The sequence below is a fragment of the Eschrichtius robustus genome, chromosome 3, assembly GCF_028021215.1.
Source record: "Eschrichtius robustus isolate mEscRob2 chromosome 3, mEscRob2.pri, whole genome shotgun sequence".
Lineage (NCBI taxonomy): Eukaryota > Metazoa > Chordata > Mammalia > Artiodactyla > Eschrichtiidae > Eschrichtius > Eschrichtius robustus.
In genome coordinates this window covers 21153509-21179443 of record NC_090826.1, presented here as the reverse complement: position 1 = coordinate 21179443, position 25935 = coordinate 21153509, and the positions used below count along the sequence as shown (strand labels likewise).

Genomic DNA, 25935 nt, shown 5'->3' with positions numbered 1-25935 from the left:
GAGACATCACTAACGATCTCCTGAAGCTATACTAATGATAAGAAAATAAAAATCTCTCATCAGATGTACCAACACCTGACCCAGGAGATCAACCCACTCAGCCTATGTTTCTTATCATTCATAACCTGAGAATAACACCCCATTTTTCTACTTCACAAGAGACTGAAAACAATTCTTTCATTTTAGTTCTAGTTCATTCCAGTTCTCAACAAACTGGTCATATGCCTGTGGTGAGAGAGGAATTACCAACAACTAGTTTACAACTACCACCCGAAAGAGTTTTTTAAAAAATTCTTTCAACGTTCCGTAAGTGTCCAAGTTGAATATAAATAAAAAATCCAAAGTCAATTAAAAGTTCTATCTACCCCATTCTGTTTACAGAAATGATTCTTGAAGATCAGGGCACATTCCCCTTTGCAGCCTTAAGTAAGAGCCCATTTCAAAGACATTACCTGAAGCATCAAGCTGACCGAACTCCTAGGAGGGGCTGCAACCTGACAACAGACTCAGGACCTTCCAACCCACACTGTCTCTAAAGTGATAGAGAACAAGACAAGATGCCTGGCTCTCTCCCTGGCTCAGAGATATTTAGGCTACTGTGCTCCATCCTTCCAGACCAGAAAGTCAGAAAAAAACTCACTAAGGGTAGAAAAAAGAGACCAAAGGGGGAAAAGTCACTGAATCGTCCACAAAACTCAAACAAATGATGAGAGCCAACCGTAATAACCACCTCGCAGCTGTCCGCCCAGAAGAGGCGTGACAGAAAAACCACAACCAGGTGGCTGGCATTTCTTTATTTCTTCGTTGGGTCCTGAAAGAGCTCTTCAAATAAAGCAAGTAGAGCACTAAAGTAATAAATTCCCCAACAAATGATAAAGTTCTTCTCATCCAGAGCACGTTCATTAGCCACCTTTCAAAGAGAAAGTGCTCTTCCAAAAATGATGATCACTTTTTTGGAAGACCAAACTTAGCTAACCAATTTTTCCCGATTTCCAATGAATTACAAAAGCCTCTAAAAAAGACACATACCTTCTTGAGAAAGAATTCTTCAGGTACTACTTAAAACCCAGGGATATAATATATAAAACAGTAAGGCCCCAAGACAATGATTAAACAAGAATGAAATGCCACTTGATAAAATTAAACATCCCCTTGTTTACAGCTTTTTAATCTCAAGAGTAAGGCCGCATTACAACATGGTGAAAAGAGTACACTAGACTGAGAGAATGCCTGGGTTTCAATCCCAGTTCTCTGACCAGCTGGGGAGAGAGGGGTAGGCACTAACCAGGTTGTACCTTAACCTCCTCAGCTACACACTTGAATCCCGCCCTCTAGATTCTGAATCAGCAGCTCTGGGATGGGGCCAGGAATCTCCTCAGGCAATTCTCATGTCCAGTCTGGGAGCATTTGGGCTGCATGGCCTCCCTCCAAATCTCCTCCCATCTCCAGCACAGAATGACTCTAGAACTCAGATGCACGTTCAGCTTCCTTAGCCAAACTATGGTCTGAAGAGGGCAGTGCCTGGCCAATAGAGAAAAACCAGGAATGGACCTCAGATTCCCAAATAAGCAGCATTCTCAAAGCCAAGATTTCCCAAATTCTTATACTTAATCCCCGACTGTCTTGTTCACCTGACCACCTATTACTAACAATACTATATGCTTTACTTATTTACCTTGTTCACTGTCTGTATCCTAGACTAGAACATAAACTCCGGGAAGGTAGACATCCGTGTGTAAAACAAACTTTCCTACTTTAAAAGAGGAAAAGAAAGGGGACTGTGAAAGAGAAAGTGGAATTCTAGAGGTCTTGGCAATTCCTAACCTCTTTCATGCTGAGAGGAAATGCTTTGGTTCAACACAGTAAGTCCTAAGAGCTCTGCCTCCACAATGCCTTCAACTTCTCTGTCCCTCAGTTTCTACATCAACAGAATAGAGACGGCAGTAGTAGCACCCTCAGGGTTGAATGAAGTAAGTTAATACATTAAAACGAAACAAAACATTGTTCTTCAAACCCGCTGGACATGCTCCAGCCTCAGAGTCTTTGTATTCACTGATCTCTCCACCTGGAATACTCTTTCTTCTCTCAGGTATTAGTATAGCTCTCTCACATCAAATATCACTTCAATTTGGCCTCCCCTGGTGTACCCATTTAAGATTTCAATCCTGCACACTTCTTACAGTTGATCCCTGATTAACTTTGCTCCTGAGCACATATCACTAAGCATACTACTATATGCTAAAGTTTACCTATTTATCTCATTTAATGTCTATATCCTAGACTAGAATATATAAGCTGCAAGGCTAGAATACAAGGTATGTGTCTGTGTTTGATCGCTATATCCTCCAGCACCCAAAATGTTAGCTATTATCATCCTACACAAGTCCCAAATTTCTAAGCAATAAAGCTTAGAAACCAGACCAAGGTCTGGTCCCACACACTCAAGACCAGAAACCCAAAGTGGTCAACTAGAAGTTAACTAACAAATAAATTACTTCCCCCTCTCCATACTCAATAGGAGAAAAAGCAGAATGGAGCTGAAAGAAGTTTCAAAATACCCACTTAAAAAACAAGAATACAGGACTTCCCTGGTGGCGCAGTGGTTAAGAATCTGCCTGCCAATGCAGGGGACATGGGTTCGAGCCCTGGTCCAGGAAGATCCCACTTGCCGCGGAGCAACGAAGCCTGTGTGCCACAACTACTGAGCCCGTGAACCACAACTACTGAGCCTGTGTGCCTAGAGCCTGTGCTCTGCAACAAAGAGAAGCCACCACAATGAGAAGACCGTGCACTGCAACGAAGAGTAGCCCCCATGTGCAGCAACGAAGACCCAACGCAGCCAAAAATAAATAAATATTTTTTAAAAATAAAGAAGACTTAAACACAAACACACTCACACACACACACACACACACACACACACAAGTTAGACACCAAAAGGGTTGACCAGTCCAGTTCTCAAGCTCTACCTACTTTCAGTCTGTTCTCCCAAAGGAATCTGTTCAATAGCTCCTTCCAAGAATCCTGGCAGTAAAGCCCAATGGTTTTCAACCATGGCAATACTAGCCCTGAAAAGTGTTTGGAAACAAAGTACGAAAGTGCCTTTTTGGTTATCACAGCGATTCTGTGGTATTACTGGCATTTATTACCTGGGGAGCAGGATGCCAAATGTCCTGCAATGCATCTCCACACAAAGAAGAGCCTCACTGAGAAACAATGGACTCTAGCCCATTACAAGTCCAATCTGAGATGGAGAATTTCCTGTAACACTTGACCCTGGAGCAGTGATGGGAAAGGGAATCAGAACTGACTGGTACCTATCCCAAGAGCCCAACAGTACAAAGTCACCCACTAGCCAAGGTTAACCATAAATAAAATTTACTTTATAAAATAGTTGGAAAATAATTTACTGAAGGCAGTACTTCCCCAGTGCATTAATTACAATTATAATTATATAGTTATTTGCAATTATTTATTTATGTCTTTCCCTACTAGAAAGTACTCCATGGCATTATGAATCCTGTTGCCTGATACATTGTAGAAGCTCATTAAGTAGCTGTTACATTACTGTAAGCAACTGCCAAATGGTAGGTAGGTACTCATGTGTTTTTCAAAAAAAAGTTTTGCCACAAGACTTCTTACCAGACTGGCAAGTCCCAACTATTGTATGCTTTAAATTAGACAATATTTCAGTAACAGGACTGGACAATTAAGTGAGCTAAAAAAAAGTTCTTATCCTGAAAATTCTTGAGAAATGGGGCATATGATCAAAGTCCAAGAAAACTTGATGGTATACAAGGAAAATAGGTTGGTATACTGCCTTCCAGTATATGCTTAATAATTAAAAACTTAACAATATACAGACCTTACTACCCACACGAGGTGTTACGGGTTGACATCAGAAAAAAGTATTTCCTCCCGCAAACCATCCTTTGGTGCTTCTACTAGGGAAAGGACCTTATTGTGGATGGACCACAGCCCAACTGAGTAGGTTAAGAATGAAGCACTAAGTAGGTTTAGACATTTTCTTCCCTACCTATTTGTCATTAATCAGGAATTGATACGGTACACTTAAGGGATACATGGAGAGGCAAGGGTCACATAGCCTTTCAAACAGAGCTTTACCCAGGAGAGTATATATCAACTTTTCAGTAAAGACAACACTTCTAAATCACACCTAGTTCTTTTGACCTAGTTTCTAAAATACTACTCCCTCTTCCATATGTTAAATTGCTTTACAGATAACTGCTCAAAAATAGACAAAAAAGGCAAAGGCAAAAACTGCTTCTAGCCAAAAAACTTTAAGGCCTCCTTGCCTTCTCCTTTAAAAAGCTCTCTTTTCCCCCATTCCTTTTACTTTATCTATAATTCCAAACTTGGTCTGGCATGGGTCATATAAAAAGGTTCTAAATTTCTCTAAGTGCACAGTTCTACATTCTGCCAAAGTTTTTCCTTCTATACTAAAAAAGGTATCTGTGACACATCACTTAGCTGTAGGAACTAGATTTACATGCAGTAGGGGAATCTGTTTGCCATCATGCTTTGATTGTAATCAATCCAGTCAAGTACTATATTTTGATAAAGACACTGAGAAGCAGCAGCCATGGCACTTTCATTAATTCCTAGGTCTGCCCTGGACCACTTTCCAAAAATGCCAGCCTTTCCCTTGGTCCCCCTATGTCCACTATAACAGGCACAATAAAATACGTTAAAGAATGGCCAAGGGCACAGCCAACCTTGTTAAGATTATAGATGCTTCCAAATCCTCAGGTTTTTTTAAAGTCAGCAGTTCCCCGAATGAAAAGCCATAGAGTACTATAGATTCTCCTATTCTTTTCAGAGCTCCAAAAGTACATTGGTACCAACCTCCTCTACACCACTGTCCACACAAATGTGTACAGAAGAGCTGGCTTCATCATTTATACCAGAAATGCATGAGACTAGACCAAAGTCACCAGCTGTCTTTCCTGCTATCTCTGGCCAGTATAATCAAATTGGGATGAATACTTGGCACGCTAAGCTACGGAAATCTAGCTAATATTTATCCGTACCCCACCCCCAACCAAGTCTGTTTTGGCTCATACACTCTTCTGAGATTGCTGTGTTCACTCACCCAGACACATTTACCAAAGGGAAATTCTGTGTGCCTTGAATAAGGCAATCTCAATCTCATTTTATTTTAACCCAAAATACCATAATGAGACCACATATTGGTCACTTGAGGTTTTATGTAGGGGTTTTAAAGAAGCCAATTCAAAGCTGCACTGGGAAAGCAGAAGATTCAAATCACAGACTAGAAAGAAAAACAAGAATGTTACAAATCTGTCTTAGACCAACAGAACCCCCAAAACAGATTAAGGAGGGCTAAGAAAGTCTCCAGACCAAAGGCAATAAGGTGAGAAAAGAGAAGAGGGAGAGATCATCTAGGAAACTTCTGTTCCTGCCTCTTGTTAGCCAGGCCATTCCAACAGAGGTAAGCAGATACCAGGAATCTTCACTGAAACGATGTTGATCTGAAAGTGGTATAAATTGCCTCTCCGGTTCTCTTAAGACATTTTATCAGCTCTGGTGTGTTAAAGTTACTGAAGTCTCCATGTGCTTTGCATTCTACTAACAGAGTTAGAAACCAAAGGAAAGAATGAAAAAGGAAAGAAACAAGAACAGAGAGAAAATAAAGCTGAATGGCAGAGGGATGACAAAGTGAGTCTAGAACACAAAAACACACACACGGAACATATGACTACCAGAGTATTGTCTGTACATACAAATATCAAATCACAGATCAAACTGTCAGCATTCTGCCTCCTGGAAGCCTCTGCCTTCATCGCAGCCAGGTCACAGTGATCACAGCTTCCCTTCTCAGGCAGGAGGGAAAAGAGGTCTGGTACAGGAAACATGTTTTCAATGGGAAGGATTCAGAAACCACATCAGGTTTTCAGAAAGCCCCCATGAACTACAACACTGGTTCTCCACTTGGTCTTTGCATTATTAATGTTTATTATCTGACCATTTCTGTAACTTCCATTTCTGTGCCAAGCACAATCCTTATTAAGTCATACAACTAGGGACAGGTTTTGGCTCAAATGTCCATTCCTCAAAGAGACCTCATCCACTTGAGAGATGGGGTAACTTGTCAGGAGTCTTCTTAGAGGGTTTATTTACTAGGACTTCACAACAAAGGACACAAGGAAAGGAATCACAGCAAAACTCAAGGTGGCCACTGGGGCACTGAGGGGTGGGGGATGAGAGACAGAGGGAAGTCATTAAGAATGGTCTACTCAGAGACCACCAGATTCTCAGATCAGCTGGCCATCAACGAGCAGAAAGGATATCATGGCATTTAATTAAGGTTTCCAATACTAGCCTCTGAGGAGCATTTTCAAGAATGACTTTTTGGGCAGTTTTCTCAACTGGTCATACTTGGAGGCCACCACAGGCCATCATCCTAAAATGAGCTTTTCCACCTTCATCAAACCAGAACCATCCTCATGCCACGCCACCAAAGAGCTAAACGAAAGAGAAACAGAGGGCAAGGAGTCCCCAGGTCCTATAAACAAATAGAGTTTGTCATTACTGTATAGAAGATCCATCTCAAAAGTATTTTCTTTCTTCTCCCCCAACCCCTAGCACTTTTAACCTTTTCTCCAACCAATAACACACTTTCAACATCATGGGAAGGGCAGATACATCTGAAACATTAGCCTCTGGTATAATTTGGAAGAAACCCCTCAGGTATTTCAGATATATTCTGTAGCCTAGTTGAGCATAAATCCAGTAGTTCTCAAACTTGAGTGTGCATTATAGAGGCCTGGAGGTCTTGTTAAAACATACTGCCAGAGTTTTGGATTCAGTAGGTCTGGATGAGTATTTGCATTTCTAAACAGGGCCCAGGTAAAAATGCTATGGGCCCAAGTAAAAACTATGGGATAGGGCTTCCCTGGTGTCGCAGTGGTTGAGAATCTGCCTGCCAATGCAGGGGACATGGGTTAGAGCCCTGGTCTGGGAAGATCCCACATGCCGCGGAGCAACTAAGCCCGTGAGCCACAACTACTGAGCCTGCGCGTCTGGAGCCTGTGCTCCGCAACGGCAGAGGCCGCGACAGTGAGAGGCCCGCGCACCGCGATGAAGAGTGGCCCCCGCTCACCGCAACTGAAGAAAGCCCTCGCACAGAAACGAAGACCCAACACAACAACCAAAAATAAATAAATAAATTTATTTAAAAAAACAAAGAAAACAAAACTATGGGATAGCTTTTAATTCAGCACAGACTAATGTTGTCTGTCTTTTAACCACTCAATTCTATCCCCCTCTCAAGCACGGGCCTCTACCAACTAGGAGCTGTGTTCGAATTTTATTGGGTAACAAGTAATACTTTCATGTATGTTATTTAACGTTTACTACAGCTGCAAGTAGATATTTTTTCCTTATTATACAGTTGAGGATACAGATTCAGAGAAGTGACTTGCCTGAAGTCACACAGCCTAAGGGAACTTTAAACCTCGCTTTTAGAGCTGACTCTGACATGAAACTGTGTGAGGCACTTAACCTTTACGTGTTCACTTCCCTGAAGCGGAAAATTAAGACAATAATCCTCATCTCTCCAGTGAGTGCTCCAAGTTCTAGAAAGTAAAATCACTCTGCAAATATTTTCATAATGCAAGTTACTCTCATTTAGGCCACAGTGAAGGGCTCTATCTTTGAGCCTGAATCCTACCTCTATCCCCATTCTCAAAGAGAAAAGGGCCTAAGGACCAAATCCTGCCAATTCTTACCATTGGGATCATACAGACATTCATCAAAAACCTAAATAAAATTCTAAATGGAAGAGATGGATGGGACAGAAATCTAGGCATAATGTCAAACTGTAACTAAAGGCTTTTCAGTCTTTCACCCCATTTAAGAGTTCTAGGGACTTCCTTCGTGGTCCAGTGGCTAAGAATCTGAGCTCCCAATGCAGGGGGCCCGGGTTCCATCCCTGGTCGGGGAACTAGATCCCACATGCACGCTGCAACTAAAGATCTCGCATGCCGCAACGAAGACCCGGCACAGCCTAAATAAATAAATAAATAGTTTTTTAAAAAAAGAGTTCTAGACTATTGCAAAAAATAATGTCCCAACGAGGTCTAGTGCTTGAATAATTTATTTTGGAGAAGCAAACTTAGTATTGTATAATGTTTCACAGCTCTGGAGAATCAGACAAACCTTGATTCAAATCTGAACTCTACCTTTTACTAGTTTTTTGTCCTAGGGCGAATTTCTCATTCTTACTCTACTTCCTCATCTGTAAAGTGGGAGGAATAATTCTAGAACCCATCTCTCATGATTGTGAAGATTAAATAAAGAAATTCCTGGAGAGACCCAAGCTTAGTGCTTGGCACATAGCAAGTACTCAACTACATGGTAATTATCATTAATATTCACCCCCAACACACCATCACTTGAAAACAGGGAACTCAGTGAGGTCCTTGGCCTACCCCTGGCCCAGGACAAAGTTGTGGACAAACTACCTACAGAATTGATCCCCAAATCCTTATTAATATCTTTGGCAGCCCAGATTCCTAAACAGGTAAAAAGTTAGACGTCTGGAAACGAAAGGCAGGTTATCCAAATCTGAATCAAGAGTTTCACACTCCTAAACTAATGCCATGAAACTCCATCACCTTCCGACCAGAACAGAATCTTGTCCAAAAGGCAAGAGAGAAAGCCATCTGTATTCACCAGAAAAGATGTAGTAACAAAGAGCAACCAATTCCTAGCATTCTGCTCAGGTGATTTGTTCTCTAAGAACAACAGAAAGCTGTAATAAGGTCTACCCCAGAGAGAGGGGAAATCACTGGGCAAGAAGAGCCCAAAGACATATCTGTTTCCTCTAAAAGGAAGCACCCAGCACGATGTAGCCCTTAATCCTCTACCACGTGGCTGAACTCACACTCTTCTTAAAGTCAAAGTACACCAGGCACCAGTCAGTTGAGAATAAACAGCTGGACCCAGATGCACTCATGCAAGTTGTGACCTCAAGGAAAACAGGAGGCAAAATAAAAACACTAGGCACACAGCAAATGGGTTTTCAAATATCACACCAATCCCCAAACTCCCCTGCTGCCGTCATGCTGGTGCTAGATCTTGAGGGGGGAGTTCCTTTTAACAGAGATGTCTATAAACAAGCAAGCTGAAAGCTAACAAGTTTAAGAGGGAAAAGCATACAAAAATCTTGGCTGCTGGTGATGAGCCACAAAAAAAATCATGAATGTGCCAGTGCCAAGGGAGGAGGAAGTCTAATACCTAACATTGCAGACTTAGGAACCCAGAAGCAGTGAAGCCATAAGGAAGCCCAAATGCAAAAGAGAGAAAAAAAAGCACATGGCACATTTCCTCTTCATATTCAAGCAGCACTCTGGGCCTGCAGAGCACACAGCCCAGTGCCCAAAGCCCCTTCGTATTTCATACCAACATTAACTTCCTGGAGGACGACAAAAATCTGTCCTGGATTACTGAGTGATTTCTAATATGTACCATAACCAACACTAAGTCAACATTTTAGGGATCAAATTTCCTACTCTGCAGCATGTTGGAATGCATTCTTGGCATTAGACTTCTTCCCACTGCAGTCCACCCTTAGAAAATGCAGAAGCCACTGGGAAATACAGACTCAACCTGTCCCAAGACCATCTTCTAGTATGCACAAATGACTAACAAAAATAAAAGTTCACTCAGATGTCCCTTCAAATTCAATAAATACTAATGCCATCCATTTAAATAGGGGGAAGAGCAAGTTCAGGGAAGAATACTCAAGGCAGTTAAGTCAACATTCACCCCAACTTGGATTCTTAAAACCTGGACTGACTAAGGAGTTCATCTCAAGCCCCTACACACTTGCTGGTGAACCACTGTGCCCAATTCTGAGTTACTGGAAACTCACTTTTGCAAAATGCCAGAATGGCAAGGTAAAGATGGTGGAAGAGACATTTCCAAACTAGAATCTGCATTCAAGACTCCGTATGTTTATACTGGAACAGTGCAACCCACCCTCCTCTTCCAGGTGGAAGCGCTGCACTAGCCTGGTACTGGACACTCCATGCATCTTCAGCTGTTAAGCATCCACTTACCATTTGAAAAGGGCCAGAAACCACATGTGATCCAATCACACATGGACTAGCAGGTAAAGAGAAACCAAAATCACTACATTTCAGAGGCTCCCATAAGGAATAAGCATGTGTTTGCAGCATTTATGAGCTTCTTGGCCACAGGCAACCTAATCAAAAACAATATTAAAGGCCATTTCTGTGAACAGATGGGCAAACTGCATATGTGCAGGCTTACCCACCCAACAACCCTCAATATAAGGTCTGATCCAAGCAACTCAGCTTGAGCACAGCTCCCAAACCTTCAGAAACAGCAGCAGCCTGAGTCCAGACAGGTACCTCATGGCTCCTGTTTTAAGAAAGGTCAATTAACTTTGCCGGAAAAGAAAAAACTCAGGCTCTCTAACCAAAGTTGAACAACTGTCACTGTAGAGTTGTCCGGGGCACACAACTCTGAAGGTGACACAACCTTCCAAACCCAAAATTACTACAAAAGAGCCTCTGAACTAGCCAAGAACTTGGCAGGTTGTACTAAAGGCCCCACATAACCACAGGAACCACTAAGACCCTGAAACCACTCTCTTTCATGGAACTGGTTACAGTCCAAATTCTCAAAGTCACCAGAATGAGACAACTACAGGTCTCGGGGTGGATGTGTAATTTGAATTCTGTAAAGCCCATGAAACTCAGAGTAGCATTATGAAAAAGCAAATTAATATTTTAACTTTCCCCTTCTTGGACATTTAACTTCACAAATCACTGCCTCTGAAAAGCTGTCCCAGGTTTACTCTGCCCAAATGTGATTGCTCCTTATTCTCAGATTCCTTCAGCCCATACACTTAGTTTGGTCTGTATCCATTTGTAAAACCCTGCTTTGCAAGTTTTCCAAATGTGTACACATAAGCATGCTTCCCAAGAAAACTAAATTCCTCTGAAGCAGATATTGCCTCTATCTTTTAAGTCCCTCCCTAGTATCTAGTAGGTATGTTCACAAAGAGCTACTTCCCACCCCCCTTTGAATCTCCAGATCCCCCTGAGCAAGAAATCATGCTCTCAGCAACAAGCTTGAAATTCTAATACCCTCCCTACCACCATACTGGGGAAAGGCCTGGGCAATCAATGTCAGTGTCAACCCAAGTTTTTGTATCTTGTTTTAAAACAAGCTGATAGCCTTTGGTAAGTTAGCTGAACCTAACTAAAAATTATGGTCAGAGCCATAATTACATTCATACTCCCCTGCTACTATGCTGAGTCAAAAAGGCACTTCCAGGACTCTGGTCTAAAAGACATTTCTTGTGAAGAACACTGGTGTCAGAGTCAGTGGATTACGTTTAAAAAGAGACTTTGAGAAAGTAAATCCGGTCGTCTCACAAGGCTACCAAGGGAGAGTACGATAGGCAGACAGATAAAACACTTCTAAAATACCTCCTCCTCCATAAAAAGAATGTTTCACCAGAAGAACCAGAAACGTTTTTAATCCTAAAATGGCAATTTTAAAAACAAAGATTGAATCTACCCACATAACCCTTCAGGCAGGACTTAGCGAGTCCGCAAACACTGTACTGACCCAGGAACCTGGGGCATTAATTTTAATATAAAATTAAGTGATGCACAGGAGTCCAGTAAAAGCTATATAAATTAAACCCAGCCCGGGCTTCCCTGGTGGCACAGTGGTTAAAAATCGCCTGCCAATGAAGGAGGGGACACGGGTTCGAGCCCTGGTCCAGGAAGATCCCACATGCCGCGGAGCAACTAAGCCCGTGCCACAACTGCTAAAGCCCGCGTGCCTAGAGCCCATGCTCCCCAACAAGAGAAGCCGGCGCACCACAACGAAGAGTAGCCCCCTCTCACCACAACTAGAGAAAGCCCACACGCAGCAACGGAGACCCAACGCAGCCAAAAATAAATAAATTAATTAATTTTTTAAAAAAATTAAACCTGGCCCTTGGAGGAGTGGGCTTATAATCCTGAGAGCCAAAGCAGAACAGAGGCTGAGGACAGCACTGAAGTTGTAGTATCTTTTTTTTCCTTTTTGGTATTCCAAAAATGCAAACCCAACCCTAAAAACATCTCACCGAACTACAGAAACGTTCTGAAAGAACAATGCTTTAAATTTAAAACTCACAGTCTCATAAACCAAGCCTTAGGAGCACACTTACTTCACTAACTGAAACTTAGGAGCTTCTTTCCAAACTTCTGTTTATTTTCACTCTGAAACTGCAACCGATTTTAAACAGGGCTCCACGTGCCCTGAACTCAGCATGGAGCCAGAACCAGGGAGGTTTCTCTCCCAGGGCATCATCTTTTCACTTCAAACCTCTTTTAGATCATATCTTCTCATCTCCATGCTCTCCACCCCCACCTCTACCCCCCAGCGTTACCCTCTCTTCCCTACCCCCAAGTCTTTTTCTCCAATGTTATTTTATTCCACCACGTGAGAAGAAACGAGCATTATCTTTGCTTGAAAACTGTTTATTAATTTGCCTGTCAAACATTCTATAGAGCCGTTTACATCTTACTATAGAAACCTCCTGGGTACATATTGACAGCTCAGCAAGTATTTACACAAAGCTCTGAAACACTTGGTTCCTTCAGAGAGAAGAAGCTGCTGTGTCAAGCAGAGAATTATCAAACACCTTTCCCTCTACCTTTTTCCCTCTTTCATAAAGGGAAGCTTCCTTCTAACACACCTCTAAGAGATGCCTAAATTACACTTTTTAACTACTAAACCAGGAGGAGAAAAATTGGAAATTCTGGTATACTGGAGAACAGCTGAAAGAACAGCATTTCCAGGACCAACTGCAAACCACACAACACAGTTTAAAAAAAACAACAGGGGTATGAGAAATGGCCATACACCTATGAAGTTGACCCTGAGACGCTTAGCTTTTCCTGTTCCTGTTCCAGTCTCAGGAACTTTTGCTCCTCTCTCAGCAAAACTTACAGGGCAAGTTCAGGCACTCAGGTTACAACCAACTGCCCAAACCAGACCTAGACCTGCCCAAACACCAGAAGAGTCTGGAGAGCTTAATACTACCTCTCCCCACCTTCCTATTCACCCCCCACCAAAGAAACAGTGTTAATGTTGAATTTATGAATAGCCACTCCTCACCCCATCCCTAATCTACCCAAAATCCCCTCATGGAGATTCTGAAGGAACTATTTTTCAAGTCTTGCTCTAATGAAGTCTAATTTTTCAATTACTGTTTAGTGTATTAATACCACCAGCCAGGTGAAATGACTAATGACAAACAGACTAACAGTCTCAAAGCAAAACAATCTGGTAGGGCTTTTTCTGTGAAGGACCACAGACCACAGTGGCACCCAACTATTTAGAGCTTGTTCTTGTAAATCCTCAAGAGAAAACAGCCTTGAGTTCCTTGAGCCCAGGGAAAGAAAGATGGTCTCAGGATCCCTATTGAAGAAGGTACAGGAAGAAGCTGCCCTCCTAACAAGCCAGATATGGAAGCACAGACAGATGTGTAGCATCAGAGAAGGTTATGCAGTTCACCAGCTTCACTTTACCAACAAAGAGAAAATGAAACAGAGGAGGCAAATGCCCTGCCCAAAGTCACACAGCTTAATCCAGAGCTGCATGTGGAACCAAAGCTCCTCTTCCTTCTGAGTCCTGTGCTCTTTAGTGCTCACTACTATACCACACACAACTCGATGTACATCAGTAATGATAATGACCAACCTAAACAGGGAAAAACCCAGAAATGAAAGCCAAGGGAATCAGTACTCCATTTCAGAGACCAAGGTATCATCCCATCTCACTGGCAGGAAAGAACTATTCAGTGCCAATTTATTTTGAATACCATATTTTAGCCATATTTGCATGCTTCAATTGCTTCTAGAATTTTGGGATTTGAAGCCAATGAATACAAACTTTTAGGGGATGGGAATGGGAAAAGACCCTGACCATTACTTTCTTTGTTAGCTTATTTCCACGTTTTAAAAAAGGTTCACTGGGACTTCCCTGGGGTGCAGTGGTTAAGAATCCGCCTGCCAATGCAGGAGACATGGCTTCAATCCCTGGTCCAGGAAGATCCCACATGCCATGGGGCAACTAAGCTTGTGAGCCACAACTACTGAGCCTGCACTCTAGAGCCTGCGTGCTGCAACTACTGAAGCCCGAGCACCTAGAGCGTGTGCTCCACAACAAGAGATGCCACCGAAATGAGAAGCCCACACACCACAAGGAAGTGTAGCCCCTGCTTGCCACAACTAGAGAAAGACCGCACGCAGACCAACGCAGCCATAAATAAATACATACATACATACATACATACATACATACAATAAGGTTCGCTAACTTTGCAAAAGGGTGACTGTAGACTTCACACCCTACAGGAGTCAATCTAACATATGAATATTTAATGCAATCCAACTCATCTTGTTACAGCAGGTGCCACTTGTCATGGTTACTCTGTGTCACACACAAGGGAAGGAACCTTAAAAAGTCCCCACAGGGCCCAATACAAAGAAGCCAGCCTTGGTCCTGACTGCTTTCTCTCTTCTCTCACCATCATCCCAACCTTCATCACAGCAGTTCTCTCATGGAAAGCAGAGAAACATGAAGCCCTCACAACTAAGTGCCATCTCAGTGTGGTTTTCCTGATCCCTCCCCTACTTGAGAGAGCTCCAAGAGTCCTGTGTTTCAGCCAGCCCAGAATTTCTGCCAGTAGGAATTCCCATAAGCCCAGGATTCCTGTATTTGTTTCCCAGGAGTCGGAAATATCATTTGATATTTCCATAGCAGGAACTAACAGCCAAGCTTCTACAATCAAATCCACCTTGATCCTGAACTACATATTCCATTGGATTTTTTACTTTGATGAGCGTAGTCTACCAGCTCAAGGTACTACAGCTGAAAAAAAAAAAAGCTTTACACGAGGTTCAAGAACATAGGTGACTGAAAAGTATTTCATCAGTAGCAGGATTCAACACCTTGAGATACAATACTACTTATGGAAAGGCATAAAGAAAAAGTTTGTTTGATGGGATCCAACCAGCTCCTGTGAAAAAGACAGAGCCACAATACACACACATACCTAATCTTTATTCCATAAAGATTCAGAATCAAATGAACATTACCACCTTAGCTGTGTTAATCAAGTCCCTGCAAAAAACTTTTTTTTTAACATCTTTATTAGAGTATAATTGCTTTACAATGGTGTGTTAGTTTCTGCTTTATAACAAAGTGACACTTGCAAAAAACTCTCAATTCAAGACTGAGTTAGGGAAAGAAGAGGACAAAGCAAGATCTTATTATTTAAGAATGCTTAAGAATAGGGCATCATGGTCTGACAAGTAGTTTATCCTTAAGTAACAAAAAGGAATTCAGAACGAAATTTACCCACCTACAACCTTCATCTAGATGACACACCTGAAGCAACCCACAAAACTGGAAGTTGCACTGTCTCTTCTACAAGTGAATGCTCACCAGCCCATGCTCTGGGTCTCAGGAGAACAGGCAACTGAACTGAAATCCAACAGGAATCTATGTTGTGTGAAGTGCTAGGCCTGTTAACGTTAAAAGGGAATAAGAAAATTTGCACAAAGGCAGCACAGACAAGCTTCCAAACAGGGACTGTATCTACTTTCCTACCATTTATCCAGCACAGAACATAGTGCCTAGTACATAGAAAGTGCTCAAATATTTGTTTAATGACTGAAAAACAGAAAAAAAAAGAATTTGCTTGAATATCTCCAAGCTGAAAGAATTCAAATTAATTTTTGTTTTTAAATGAGCCATGACTTACCCCAAATTATTTCCTCTAATGGTTTAAGAAAAGTAAATTTCTTAGCCTCCTTTCCCCCTCACCCCCAAAAGGGAAAAAATGAGGGGAAAGAGATAAACTATAGAATGACCCAGAAAGAAGATGTTCTAAGACAAAATTTCTCCTCCAGACACTAGGAATCTAATTTAAAATTCCCCTATTTCTTGCCCAGATGTAGAACATCATGGAAGACATGGAGTCAAGGCACAGACCTCTAAACCTGCTACCTGACATAAATATTTTCAAAATTCCCAGCTCAATGTAAGAGTAGAAAAGCAGTTCTAAGATGGGGAGGGAATACATCTAATTAGGCCGCCGAAGTGAACAAAATGTGAACAAAATCTCATAGGACAAAGGTACAACTGGGTACTGCTGGGAGAGGGGCAGACATGAAGGAAGATTTTTTCCTGCTTTGAAAAGATAGATCACTCCAAAGAATACCCAATATTCCTGACCAAAGCACTGAACACAGAACATGATGAAGAGGAAGAGCAAAATAAAACAGAATGCATAAAAACACACCTAAAAGTTGTAATTTCTAAGCAAGTCTTAAGTATCATTGTAGGTCATATCTTTGTTATCCTGGAAGATAGAAATAAATGGAACTTAAAATGCAAAGAAAAAAACTGGTTGACCTCTATTTCAAAGCTGTAAAATGAATGACGACAAAATAGAAAACTAGGCTTTTTGATATTTCCGGGAACAAATGATAAATTTCACCAAGCCAAGCCTTTACAAAACAGCCCCTCTCAAGATCAAGAAAGATGTCCTTCCCTTTAAATTGAGCTGCTCTCCCAAAGTTCAATTAACAAAAGTGTTAACATGTAAACAAAGAATGAGGCCAGCCTTCCTTAAAACAGAACACCTAAATATGAAATTCTCTTTCAGAAAGCTTCCAGTTCTCAGAAAGTTTTTTCCTACCCCCTCTGATAAAGATCCCACATTTGCCACTCAATAAAAAGGTCAGTAAAATAATTTCAATTCTGCAAAGCAAACAGGGTCAAAATTACTCAAGACAAACGCATCTTCAGAGCCATCAAAGAAGTCATTTATACCATCAGGAAAGTCACAAAACCAAAACAAACAGCAAACCCATTGTAGAGAAAAACTCAGCTACTGTTCTGACAACACAGAATCTATTTCAGTCTGCATAAAACATAGCAAGCAAAATAAATCCAAGGTACAAGCAAAATGCCACTGCCTCCTCTTTTGTTTCGGACACAATGTAACAAGGGCAGCCTGTCTTGGGCTCTGCTCCTGCTGATACAGTATTGCTGCTTAAACCTCCCTCCTCAAGGTCACAGCCAATTTCAACTCTGGAATAAAAGGCAGATAGTGGCAGCGATGGTTTGGGTTATCACTGGCAGAAAAGCAGAGTGTAAAAGTTTATGAGCTCATCAGGATTGTTGTACCATTACATCAGAGGCAATTATAAATGGCCAAGAGCAGGAGATGGGGAGCCAATCAGATCACAGATAGGATGTCAACCTAAGACCAACTGTCTCCTGGCTTTGACAGAAGGATTTTACCTCCATAATTCAAATCCCAAACCAAAGCAATCTGCACTTACTACTCCAATCACTCAGCTGTTTACCAGCACTTCCAGGGAGAAGCCCAGGCCACTGGGCCGACGGAGACTAAGACAGGAGACGGCCCGGGCTGCCCTGGGTGGACCGCAGCCGGCCTCTAGCTGCTCCCAAGCAGGCCCCGGCCCTCCCTCGAGGTGCCCCCGAGCCCGAGGGGCCCCTCCTTGAAAACACAGATGGGGACCGGCCTAGAAGAAAGTGGGCGGGGGGGGGGGGGTGGAGCAGAGAGGAGCGGCAGGTGAGCAAAGAACTGTTCACTCAACTCCAGACCTCCTAGCACTGCCTATACCCCTAACCTGACCCCCCAGCACCCCGTCACCCCGGGCCGGGCCCTTTCCCGCACACTCTGCTCCGCACCCCCTGGAAGACTCCCAGGGCTGGAAGGGACCAGGGTAAAGGGAGAAGGGGAGCAGACACCTCAGGGAAAGCCCCACACAAAGGCTGAAGGAGGGAAAGAGAGGAAAGCAGACAGGCAGCCATTTTAAGAGAGAAGAGCGAGACAATGGCAGCTCCCCAGCAGTGGGGGCCCCGGACTGGGGGTAGCCCACGGCTGTGGCCTGCTCCCCGCCGCCGCCCCCCACTCCCAGGACCCCGCTCGCCCCAGCCCCCTCCCCACTCAGCCGTGTACCTGCGGGGTCCGGGCGAGCGGCTGACCCCCGCCGCCGCTGCTCCCGGGGCTCATGGGCGCGTGGTGGCTCCTTTGTTGGGCTCCTCCCGAGGCGGCCGCCGCCGCCGCCGCCGCCGCAGCAGCAGCCCCCCAGCACTGCGAGGCCATGTCCGCCGGGCCCTTGCCGGCGCCCCCGTCCTGGGGCCCGCCGCCGTAGTCGCCCCCGGGGTAGCCCTGGTAGCCCCGGGCCGAGCTGGGCGACGTGAGCAGTTGGTTGAGGGTGGGGGTGGCGGTGGGCTGGGGGGTTCCCCCTCCGGCCGCTGTGGGGCCGCCTCCCCCCATGGCCCCGAAGCGCTGCTGAGCGAAGGACGAAGACGACGAGGAGGCGGAGGCGCTGGAGGAGGGAGGCGGCTTGGAGCCGGCGGCCGCCGCCGCGCCGGACCCCGGAGTGCCACCTCTCGGGGAGCTCAGCGCGTAGGCCTGGGGGGGCGGGGGGTAGGCGCTGCGGTTGGGGTAGTAGGAGTTGTACTGGTGGTTGGGGAAGCCGTGGTCGTGCGAGTTCTGCTGGGGCCCCGCGTAGGGCTCCAGGCCCCCGCCGCCGCCGCCGCTCTGCAGCGCTGCCAGGCCAGGGCTTTGTTGTCCGCCATGTTGTTGGTGGAAGACGGCGGCCGCCGCGGCGGCGACGGCAGACGGGCTCCGGCCGTAGGGTTGCCCGAAGCCGTAGGCTGGGGGCGGCAAGGCGGCCGCGGCTGAGTGAGGAGGCGCCCCCACCCCGTCGCTGCTGCCGCCACCACCGCCGCCGGGCGGCTCCGTGAGGTTATTGTTCAGGGCGGGCCTAGGGCCTGCGTTCCCGTTCGAGTTCTTCAGGTCCGGCTCCGCGCCGGGCCCGCCACCGCCGCCGGCTCCGCCGCCGCCGCCACCCCCATTGCTCTCAGCCCCGTCCTGCAGCTCCTTTCCCAGTGGCTGCGGCGGCCCCACGGCGGGGCCCTCGCTTTCCTGCCCGGCGGCTGCCTTCATTTCCCCGCGCTCGGCCGCTACCGCCGCCGCCTCGCCCCCCGCCTCCTCCCGCTGCTGCTGCTCCGCTTTCTTCAGCTCCGAGGGCGGCGGCGGCGGGTTGCCCAGGCTGCTGGCGGCGGCGGGGGCGACCTGCGCGGCCATGATCCCCGCTGTCTCGTCCGCGGAGAGACCCGGCCCTGTCTTCGTCTTCTTCCCCCCTCCCACCCCGCCCCGGGGCCGAATCCCCCGGGCTGCCCTCCCCTCTCGCCCGGGCGGGCCTCGCGGGGCTCCGCTACTGCGCTGCGCTCGCTCGCTCCTCTCCCCCCCGCCCCGCCGGCTCAGGCTCCGGGCTGGCGGCGGCGGAGGAGGAGGAGGCGGCGGCGGCCGAGGCGCCGGCGGCTCAGCTGCTCCCGGCTCTGTAGGCTCGGGACCCGGCTCTCCCGGCTCATTCCCCCCAAGCCCTTGCCTGGGAATGAGGGGGGCGGTGGAGGCTCCGCTCCCCAGGGCCTGGCCCCGCTGTGACTCTCCGCTTTCTGCTGCCGGAGAAAGGAGGAGGGAGGGAGGGAGGGAGGGAGGGAGGCAGGCGAGGGGGAGGGGGCGGGGAGGGAGGGAGGGAGCGGGGGGAGGGGGACCCGGGACGGGCGGGCTGGAGGGCGCGCGGCAGCAGCCCAGGCGCCGGGAGGTAGAGTCGGAGCGTAGGCCGGGCCGGGCGCCCTGCCTCCCTTCCCCGGCCGCGGCGCGGGCTGAGGTTGCTGCGCGGCAGCGGGCGGGCGAGCGGGCGGGCGGCCGGACTGAGCGGCTAGAGCGCCCTACTCTCCTCCGAGTCCCCCTCACTCCGACACGAGGCTCAGCACTGCCATTTTACCCAGCGCCGTCGCGGCCGCCTGGCAAACCCGGAGCGGAGTGCGGAGCGGGCGCAGGCCGTGGAACGGACTCGCTCCCGTCCCTTCACAAAGGAGGAGGGGAGAGAACCAGCCGCGGCGGCGGCAGGCCCTCTGCCGCTTTCGCTCGGCAGCGCCGCCGCCGAAGGCTTCGGGGAAAACCCGGCCCGGAGCTCGCGCCTCTCCGGAGCCTGCGCCGCCTCCCTCCTGGCGTTCCTACGCAGGTCGGTCCCCTCCAGGCCGCGCGTAGGGGAGCGGGCAACCGTGAAGTTTACTCGGGGCTGCAAAACTGGCCTGAGCCCGAGACCGCGGCCGCCTCGGCCCAGGTCTGACCCCCTGGCAGCGGGCCTGGTCTCTTGGCTGCTACTTAGCACCTCTACAGCACTTTTCTTCTTCAAAACCTTTTACAAACCCGCTCCAAAGAACCAGCTGAGCCTTACAGTTTATCCCTTTGCAAGCTGCAAGGAATGACAGATCATTGTTTTAGACTTTCCGTTTTCCCACCCTTCTGCCCTCATTAGCCAGTCCTCACAAGGCCCTGGGGGCATGAGGTCTATTATCTCTATTTTACAGAATCAAGACAGAGTGTTAGGGGACTGCCCTGTCATTTAAAGTCAGAGCAGAGGAGGGTGGCTTTAAAAAGCAGCAGAGTCCCCACAGCTGCCCCTAACTACTTAGCATTAAAAACAAACAAAAAACAGTGGTCAAGGGCTTCCCTGGTGGCACAGTGGTTAAGAATCCACCTGCCAATGCAGGGGACACAGGTTTGAGCCCTGACCCGGGAAGATCACACATGCGGCGGAGCAACTACCCCCGTGGGCCACAACTACTGAAGCCCGCGTGCCTAGAACCCGTGCTCCACAACAGGAGAAGCCACAGCAATGAGAAGCCCGCGCACCGCAACAAAGAGTAGCTCCCACTCACGGCAACTAGAGAAAGCCCGCGCACAGCAACGAAGACCCAATGCAGACAAAAATTTAAAAATTAATTAATTAATTTTAAAAAAACAGTGGTCAAGTTGTGCCATATTCAACAATGTGATCAGAACATCAGAATGGGTTTGCGATCAAAGCTGGTCATCTCAACACTGACTTAAAATAGTCACCACTGAAGCTACTTTGAGGGCATATGACAGCCTTCTAGCGGGAGAACACAAGCCCCACCTTTGCCCACAATGACCAAGAGCCCCAGTCTCCAAAGACAGTACCTGTAAGACTGTAAACAGATCACAGAAGAGGCTTCAGGGACTGGAGGAACCTAAGTGTTCAAAGAAACCACTGCAGAAGAGGGATGACCAAATGGAGGAAACTGTTTTCTCCTTAAAGAGAGAAAAGGTGCAGTCTAACAGGTCACTTAGAAAATAGATGCAACCCAAATTTGTTTTCTGTCCTACACTGTAAAGAATCATCAAAGTTTACCATTACATTCTAAGAGATGCTGATTGAGCTGGAGGCATACATAGAAAATTCTAGATCCACAGGCCCCAAATCCCAGCAGCAGCCTTTTCCTCCCCTGGCTGACTTGGAATGCTCTGACATGACAGGCTTCAAAAGCCAGAGAGGATCCCAGCTCCTCACCAAGCCCAAGGCTGCCTTGGGAGAGGCCAAGCCAGCTAGTCACTAGACACCAGGGCCTTTTTCCCCCTTAGATTCTGTAAATGGAGACTTCATGGCCACAGAACCATTACCTTAGAACTTCCAGATTTTGCAGGCCCCTGGAGTTTTGGCCATGCCACTGGTCACTGTGAATAATTCCAAAAACCTGAACTCATTCTTACCCCCAAGAAAACCTAAGAGCATCTTACACTAAAAAAGCAAAAACTTCCTACTGGTGTTTTCTTTCCCCCCAAGCCAAGAACCAAACCGGCCTACCAGGATCTGACTGACTGGAATGGACCAGTGCCCTCCTTTCACTCACAGTCCTCAGGGGCAACAACTCGCCGAGTGCATTAGGTCCTAGAAACCAGATTATAGGCTGCCTCTTAACTGGAGCTTGGCTATTTAATCAACTGCCTCTGAGCTGGCAAACAGTCTTGAGTCCTGCGCACAAATGAGGAATTTTTTACATGCAATTACCCTGCCATTTCCCTCAGAGGTGGAGTATAATGAGAAACCTGGAGCCCAGTGAAAATCTGGAAGCCAGAATGAATTTGTCTCCAGAGGAAATCCCTCATCCCCTTTCTTCAATGGCTGTGAAATTTGGAAAGTGCCAATATCCCTGTCCGACACGTGGGCAGGCTGTTTTGAAAACAGCCACCATTTTTGTCTAGCAATAAAGTGCACAAAAAATCTCTCCACCTGGGTTGAAGGAGGTAGTAATGTCGGATTTCTCCTTTCCCACTTTTTTTTTTTTTTTTAATCTCAAATCCTTTAGGGTCCTCTTCCACCCCTACCCTTAGAGCCCCACATCGCTATCCCGAGTTGACGGGAACTTTCTCAGAAACTGGCCCATCAGCTTTCCCTAGGGGTAATGGCTGCGGGAAAGGGGGGGAGGGGAGGAACTGGGCACGTGGCTGGCCCGAGCTCCGAGACCCGGGTTTGGGGCTGTGGGTCCTCCCGTTGGTGGAGTTTTCTCCCCCACGGCCCCTGCCTTTTAACCCCACACCTAGGCAGCTCAGGAATCCCGGCGCCGATTGGAGAACTAGGACTAGGACAGCGCTACCCGCACGAAAGCTCCTTTGCCACCAACAGCCTGATGGCAAATATGGACCGAATCGTTGACATGGAAACCGGACTAAAGTCTCGCTCGCTCCGTCACAAGAGAGTTCTTATCGCCGTCCCCGACCGCACGGCACTTGGCAAACGTGGACTGGATCCCCGGCCCGGAGGATCAGGCGGAGTTTTCTGCGCGCAGCATTAACTCCCGCGGCTGCCGCAGCCAAGGAAGGGGGCAGGGCTGCCAGGACAAACCGACTGAAAATGGCAGAGAATGTGCTCTCATTTTATCTGGCTACACAGTGTGCATGGATTGGGCCCGAGAGTAAGGGAACAGCCTATTAAAATCCACGCAGTCAACTGCAAAATGTGGAACCGAGGCCTGGAGGGTTTGCTAAGAGAGGGAAACGTTTGCAGGGAGGACAGCCCTTCCTCTCTGGCAATTTGCTTCCCCTAAGTGTCCGAAATACAAAATTCAACAAACAAACAAAAGATCGGGCCCGGCTCCTTCCTTTCCCCACTCTTTTTGAAGGAAGACGTTTAAGCCCAGGGACCCAAGTGAAGGTTTGCCTCGGTTCTGCACTAGGGCGCGGCGAAATAGGTGGAGCGCCGGCTTGTAGCCTCACACGCGTCCCCGCCGCGCCGAAGCAAGCAGATACCCAGCGGAGCTCTCCCGAGTGCGAACTGGAGCTGCGAGTTTGAGCAAAAGGGCAACTATGTCAGTTGACGGAAGCCAGAAGCAGAGCTCAAAGCCTGGCGTGGATTTCCGTCTGGAGCTGTCTGTTTCTTAAAGTTTGTAACTCCGTGTTCTGAAACAGCCCCAGCGGAGGCTTTGGGAGCAGTGTGAAAGTCTAGCAGTACCATCTGACAGCGAGCTGCAAAACTTTGGACTGCATATTAAGCGAGGGAAGTGGATTGAAGCAAGAGTCAAGGCAATTCATTACATTACCGGCTTCCAGGCGGGAGCTGTAAGATACGAACTGGATCGCCACGGAGAAAAATGGAATGGAGTCCGAATGGCGCTCAACAGCCCTGGTAAAATTGCGCTTGCCCAGCACCTAGAATTCCAAAGGAGCAACCCCAGAGGTATCAAGCATGGTGGGCGCTCAACAACTGCTTGTCTAGATCCTTCTTCCACTCATCTCAGAGTTTTAAAATAAACAATTTGAAGGAATTTACATTTCAGAATAATAAGGAACACATTTTGAGAAATGTTAATTTCGGAATGAGGCTTTTTTTTTTCTTCACCAGAAGAGTAGCTCTGCAAAAAATCCCTTAGGTATAAATCAACTTGCTTTTTTTGTACCAAAATAAAATAAGAACTACCCTCACCATCACCTACCCCAAAACTGAAATCTAAAATAAAATTAAATAAATAAAGGTCCAGGCTAGTTTGGTTTGTGGTGGGTTTCAAACAAAGCAAGCACCCAGAGTCAATCTAACATGAGGGAAAAGGCACAAACTCTCTCACACTAATACACACATTTTCCTTATCCACTTATCTCATTGGTGAGCTTGTTGACGATTCTTTTGTAGAAGATAGAGTAAAACTATTAATAATATTTTAAAGACAAACCAACCAACCAAGACTGGAGTTTTATAAAACCACTGGGCAGATGAGGAATTTGGCATTTCTGCTGAGCCTCACTGAAGGTTTGTGTTCACCAACTGACACAAAAATAGTGCAGATATGAAAAACCTACTTACAAAGAAGCTTGAAAGCCACTTTACAGTCCATCAGAAGAGACAGGACAATTTTGTGTTTGGTACTTATTACACAAAGCTGTTTTTAGATTTGAAGAGCTAAACACTAACAACACTACCAAGGAAAGATAAGGTCACCAATCTTAATACTGAAGGTATTGCTCAGGAACAGTAAAAGTCTGTTTTCTTTGACTTCCCATATTAAACCAATACAGGCTGCTTTTGTTCTGCTTTATTCTTTAAAACCAATCTAGAAAATTTCACACATGTAAAATGATTGTAGGGGAAATTTTTGAAAGTTGAGAGTAGAGAAGAAAATCAGAAGGAAAATCAAATATTCTAGGTGGGTATTTCTTTCAGCCCTGATTGCATAGAGCTTTCTTACACTGCCATTTTACTGAGATAGGAAAAAAAGTCAGAGAGTGGGGAAGTTTCTCATAGTAACTCTGGAATGGATCTGGAATGGAGTCTTTTGCTCCAACACAAGTCTGTAGAAGAGAGGTGGAAAGAGAAGGAAAAACCCAGTGAGCACTGACAAAATGGAGGGAGGTAGGCATGCAGTCCTGTGAAACAGGATAGGAGCCTAAAACAGCAAGTGTGCAACGCAGCCGCCTCAAGAGAATACTCCAGCATGATCATCCCAGGCTTTTTATGTAAGCATCAAGGAAAATCCAAAGGAACTTATTAAGCATAAGGCAGGAAGTGAATGACCGTTAAGGGAAAGCATTCTGACTAGCTTTAATAGAGTGTAAATCCGTCTATCCCTACTGAAAAACGGCTTCTTCCAAAGATGAAAGTGGACCAAATGAAAAAGTCTGCTGAGGGGTACTGTAGTAGTAGTGGTGTGGTACTCCAGTGAAATGCAGAACTTACCAATGACACCAAGGGAAAGCTGCCAGGAAAAATTACAGTGGGTTTTGGCACTTTTCCAAATTATCACTTTCTGCACTGAAATTTAACAACACTGAAACTGGATTCAGAAGCTACCAGAGTGGCTGGGGGTGGGGACCAGCAGGTTGGTTCTAATTGGCCTACCCTTCCAAAGAGACTACTGGAGGCCTGGGTATAAGTGTGTTGTTCTTCCAGTCTTACTGTGGAGGGAGAGAACAGGAGACAAAGGTGAAATAACCTAACACATTTCATCAAGCCTACCCAACAGGCCATTTAAAAACAGCACTGAAACACACACACACACACACACACACACACACATTCCTCTCCACCACAGTGTGTTTTCATTAATAGAGTCCATCTACAAACTATGTTCAAACAAAAGAATACACAATATCACACTACATTAGGTACTATTTTTGCCCCAAACACCAAGATCAGGATATAGAATACACTTTTTTTTTTTTTAGAATACACATTTTTTAATGCGGTCCCTTTTGACCTCAGAACAAAGTCCAAGAGCCCATTTAAGTATTTTTTTTTCCCATAGTCAATCACGGTTACTTAAAAATATGGCACTCTGTCCAGAAAAACCTGGAGTTCATGGCTGATGTTGTTCCACTTTAGCCCAGCTAAAGTTGGAAGTCCAAAGTATCTAGAAAAGAAGGATTCTAGTTGACTCCGCACGTACTCTCTGGTTTTTTATGAACTAGCAGCCAGTATTTCCAAGATGCAATCATAGGAGAATTGA

General features: G+C 46.1%; 1 protein-coding gene across 2 annotated transcripts in view; it reads right to left on the bottom strand.

Annotated features, from left to right (window-relative positions):
- ARID1A (AT-rich interaction domain 1A) overlaps window positions 1-19299 on the bottom strand; it is a 69404-nt gene extending 50105 nt beyond the window's left edge. For both annotated transcript variants that reach the window (XM_068539228.1, XM_068539227.1), the window contains exon 1: window positions 18080-19299. In XM_068539228.1, the coding sequence (XP_068395329.1) occupies window positions 18080-19216 (1137 nt within the window). In that variant the 5' untranslated portion in view covers window positions 19217-19299. The remainder of the gene's footprint in view (window positions 1-18079) is intronic.
- Between the last annotated feature and the right edge of the window lie 6636 nt (window positions 19300-25935).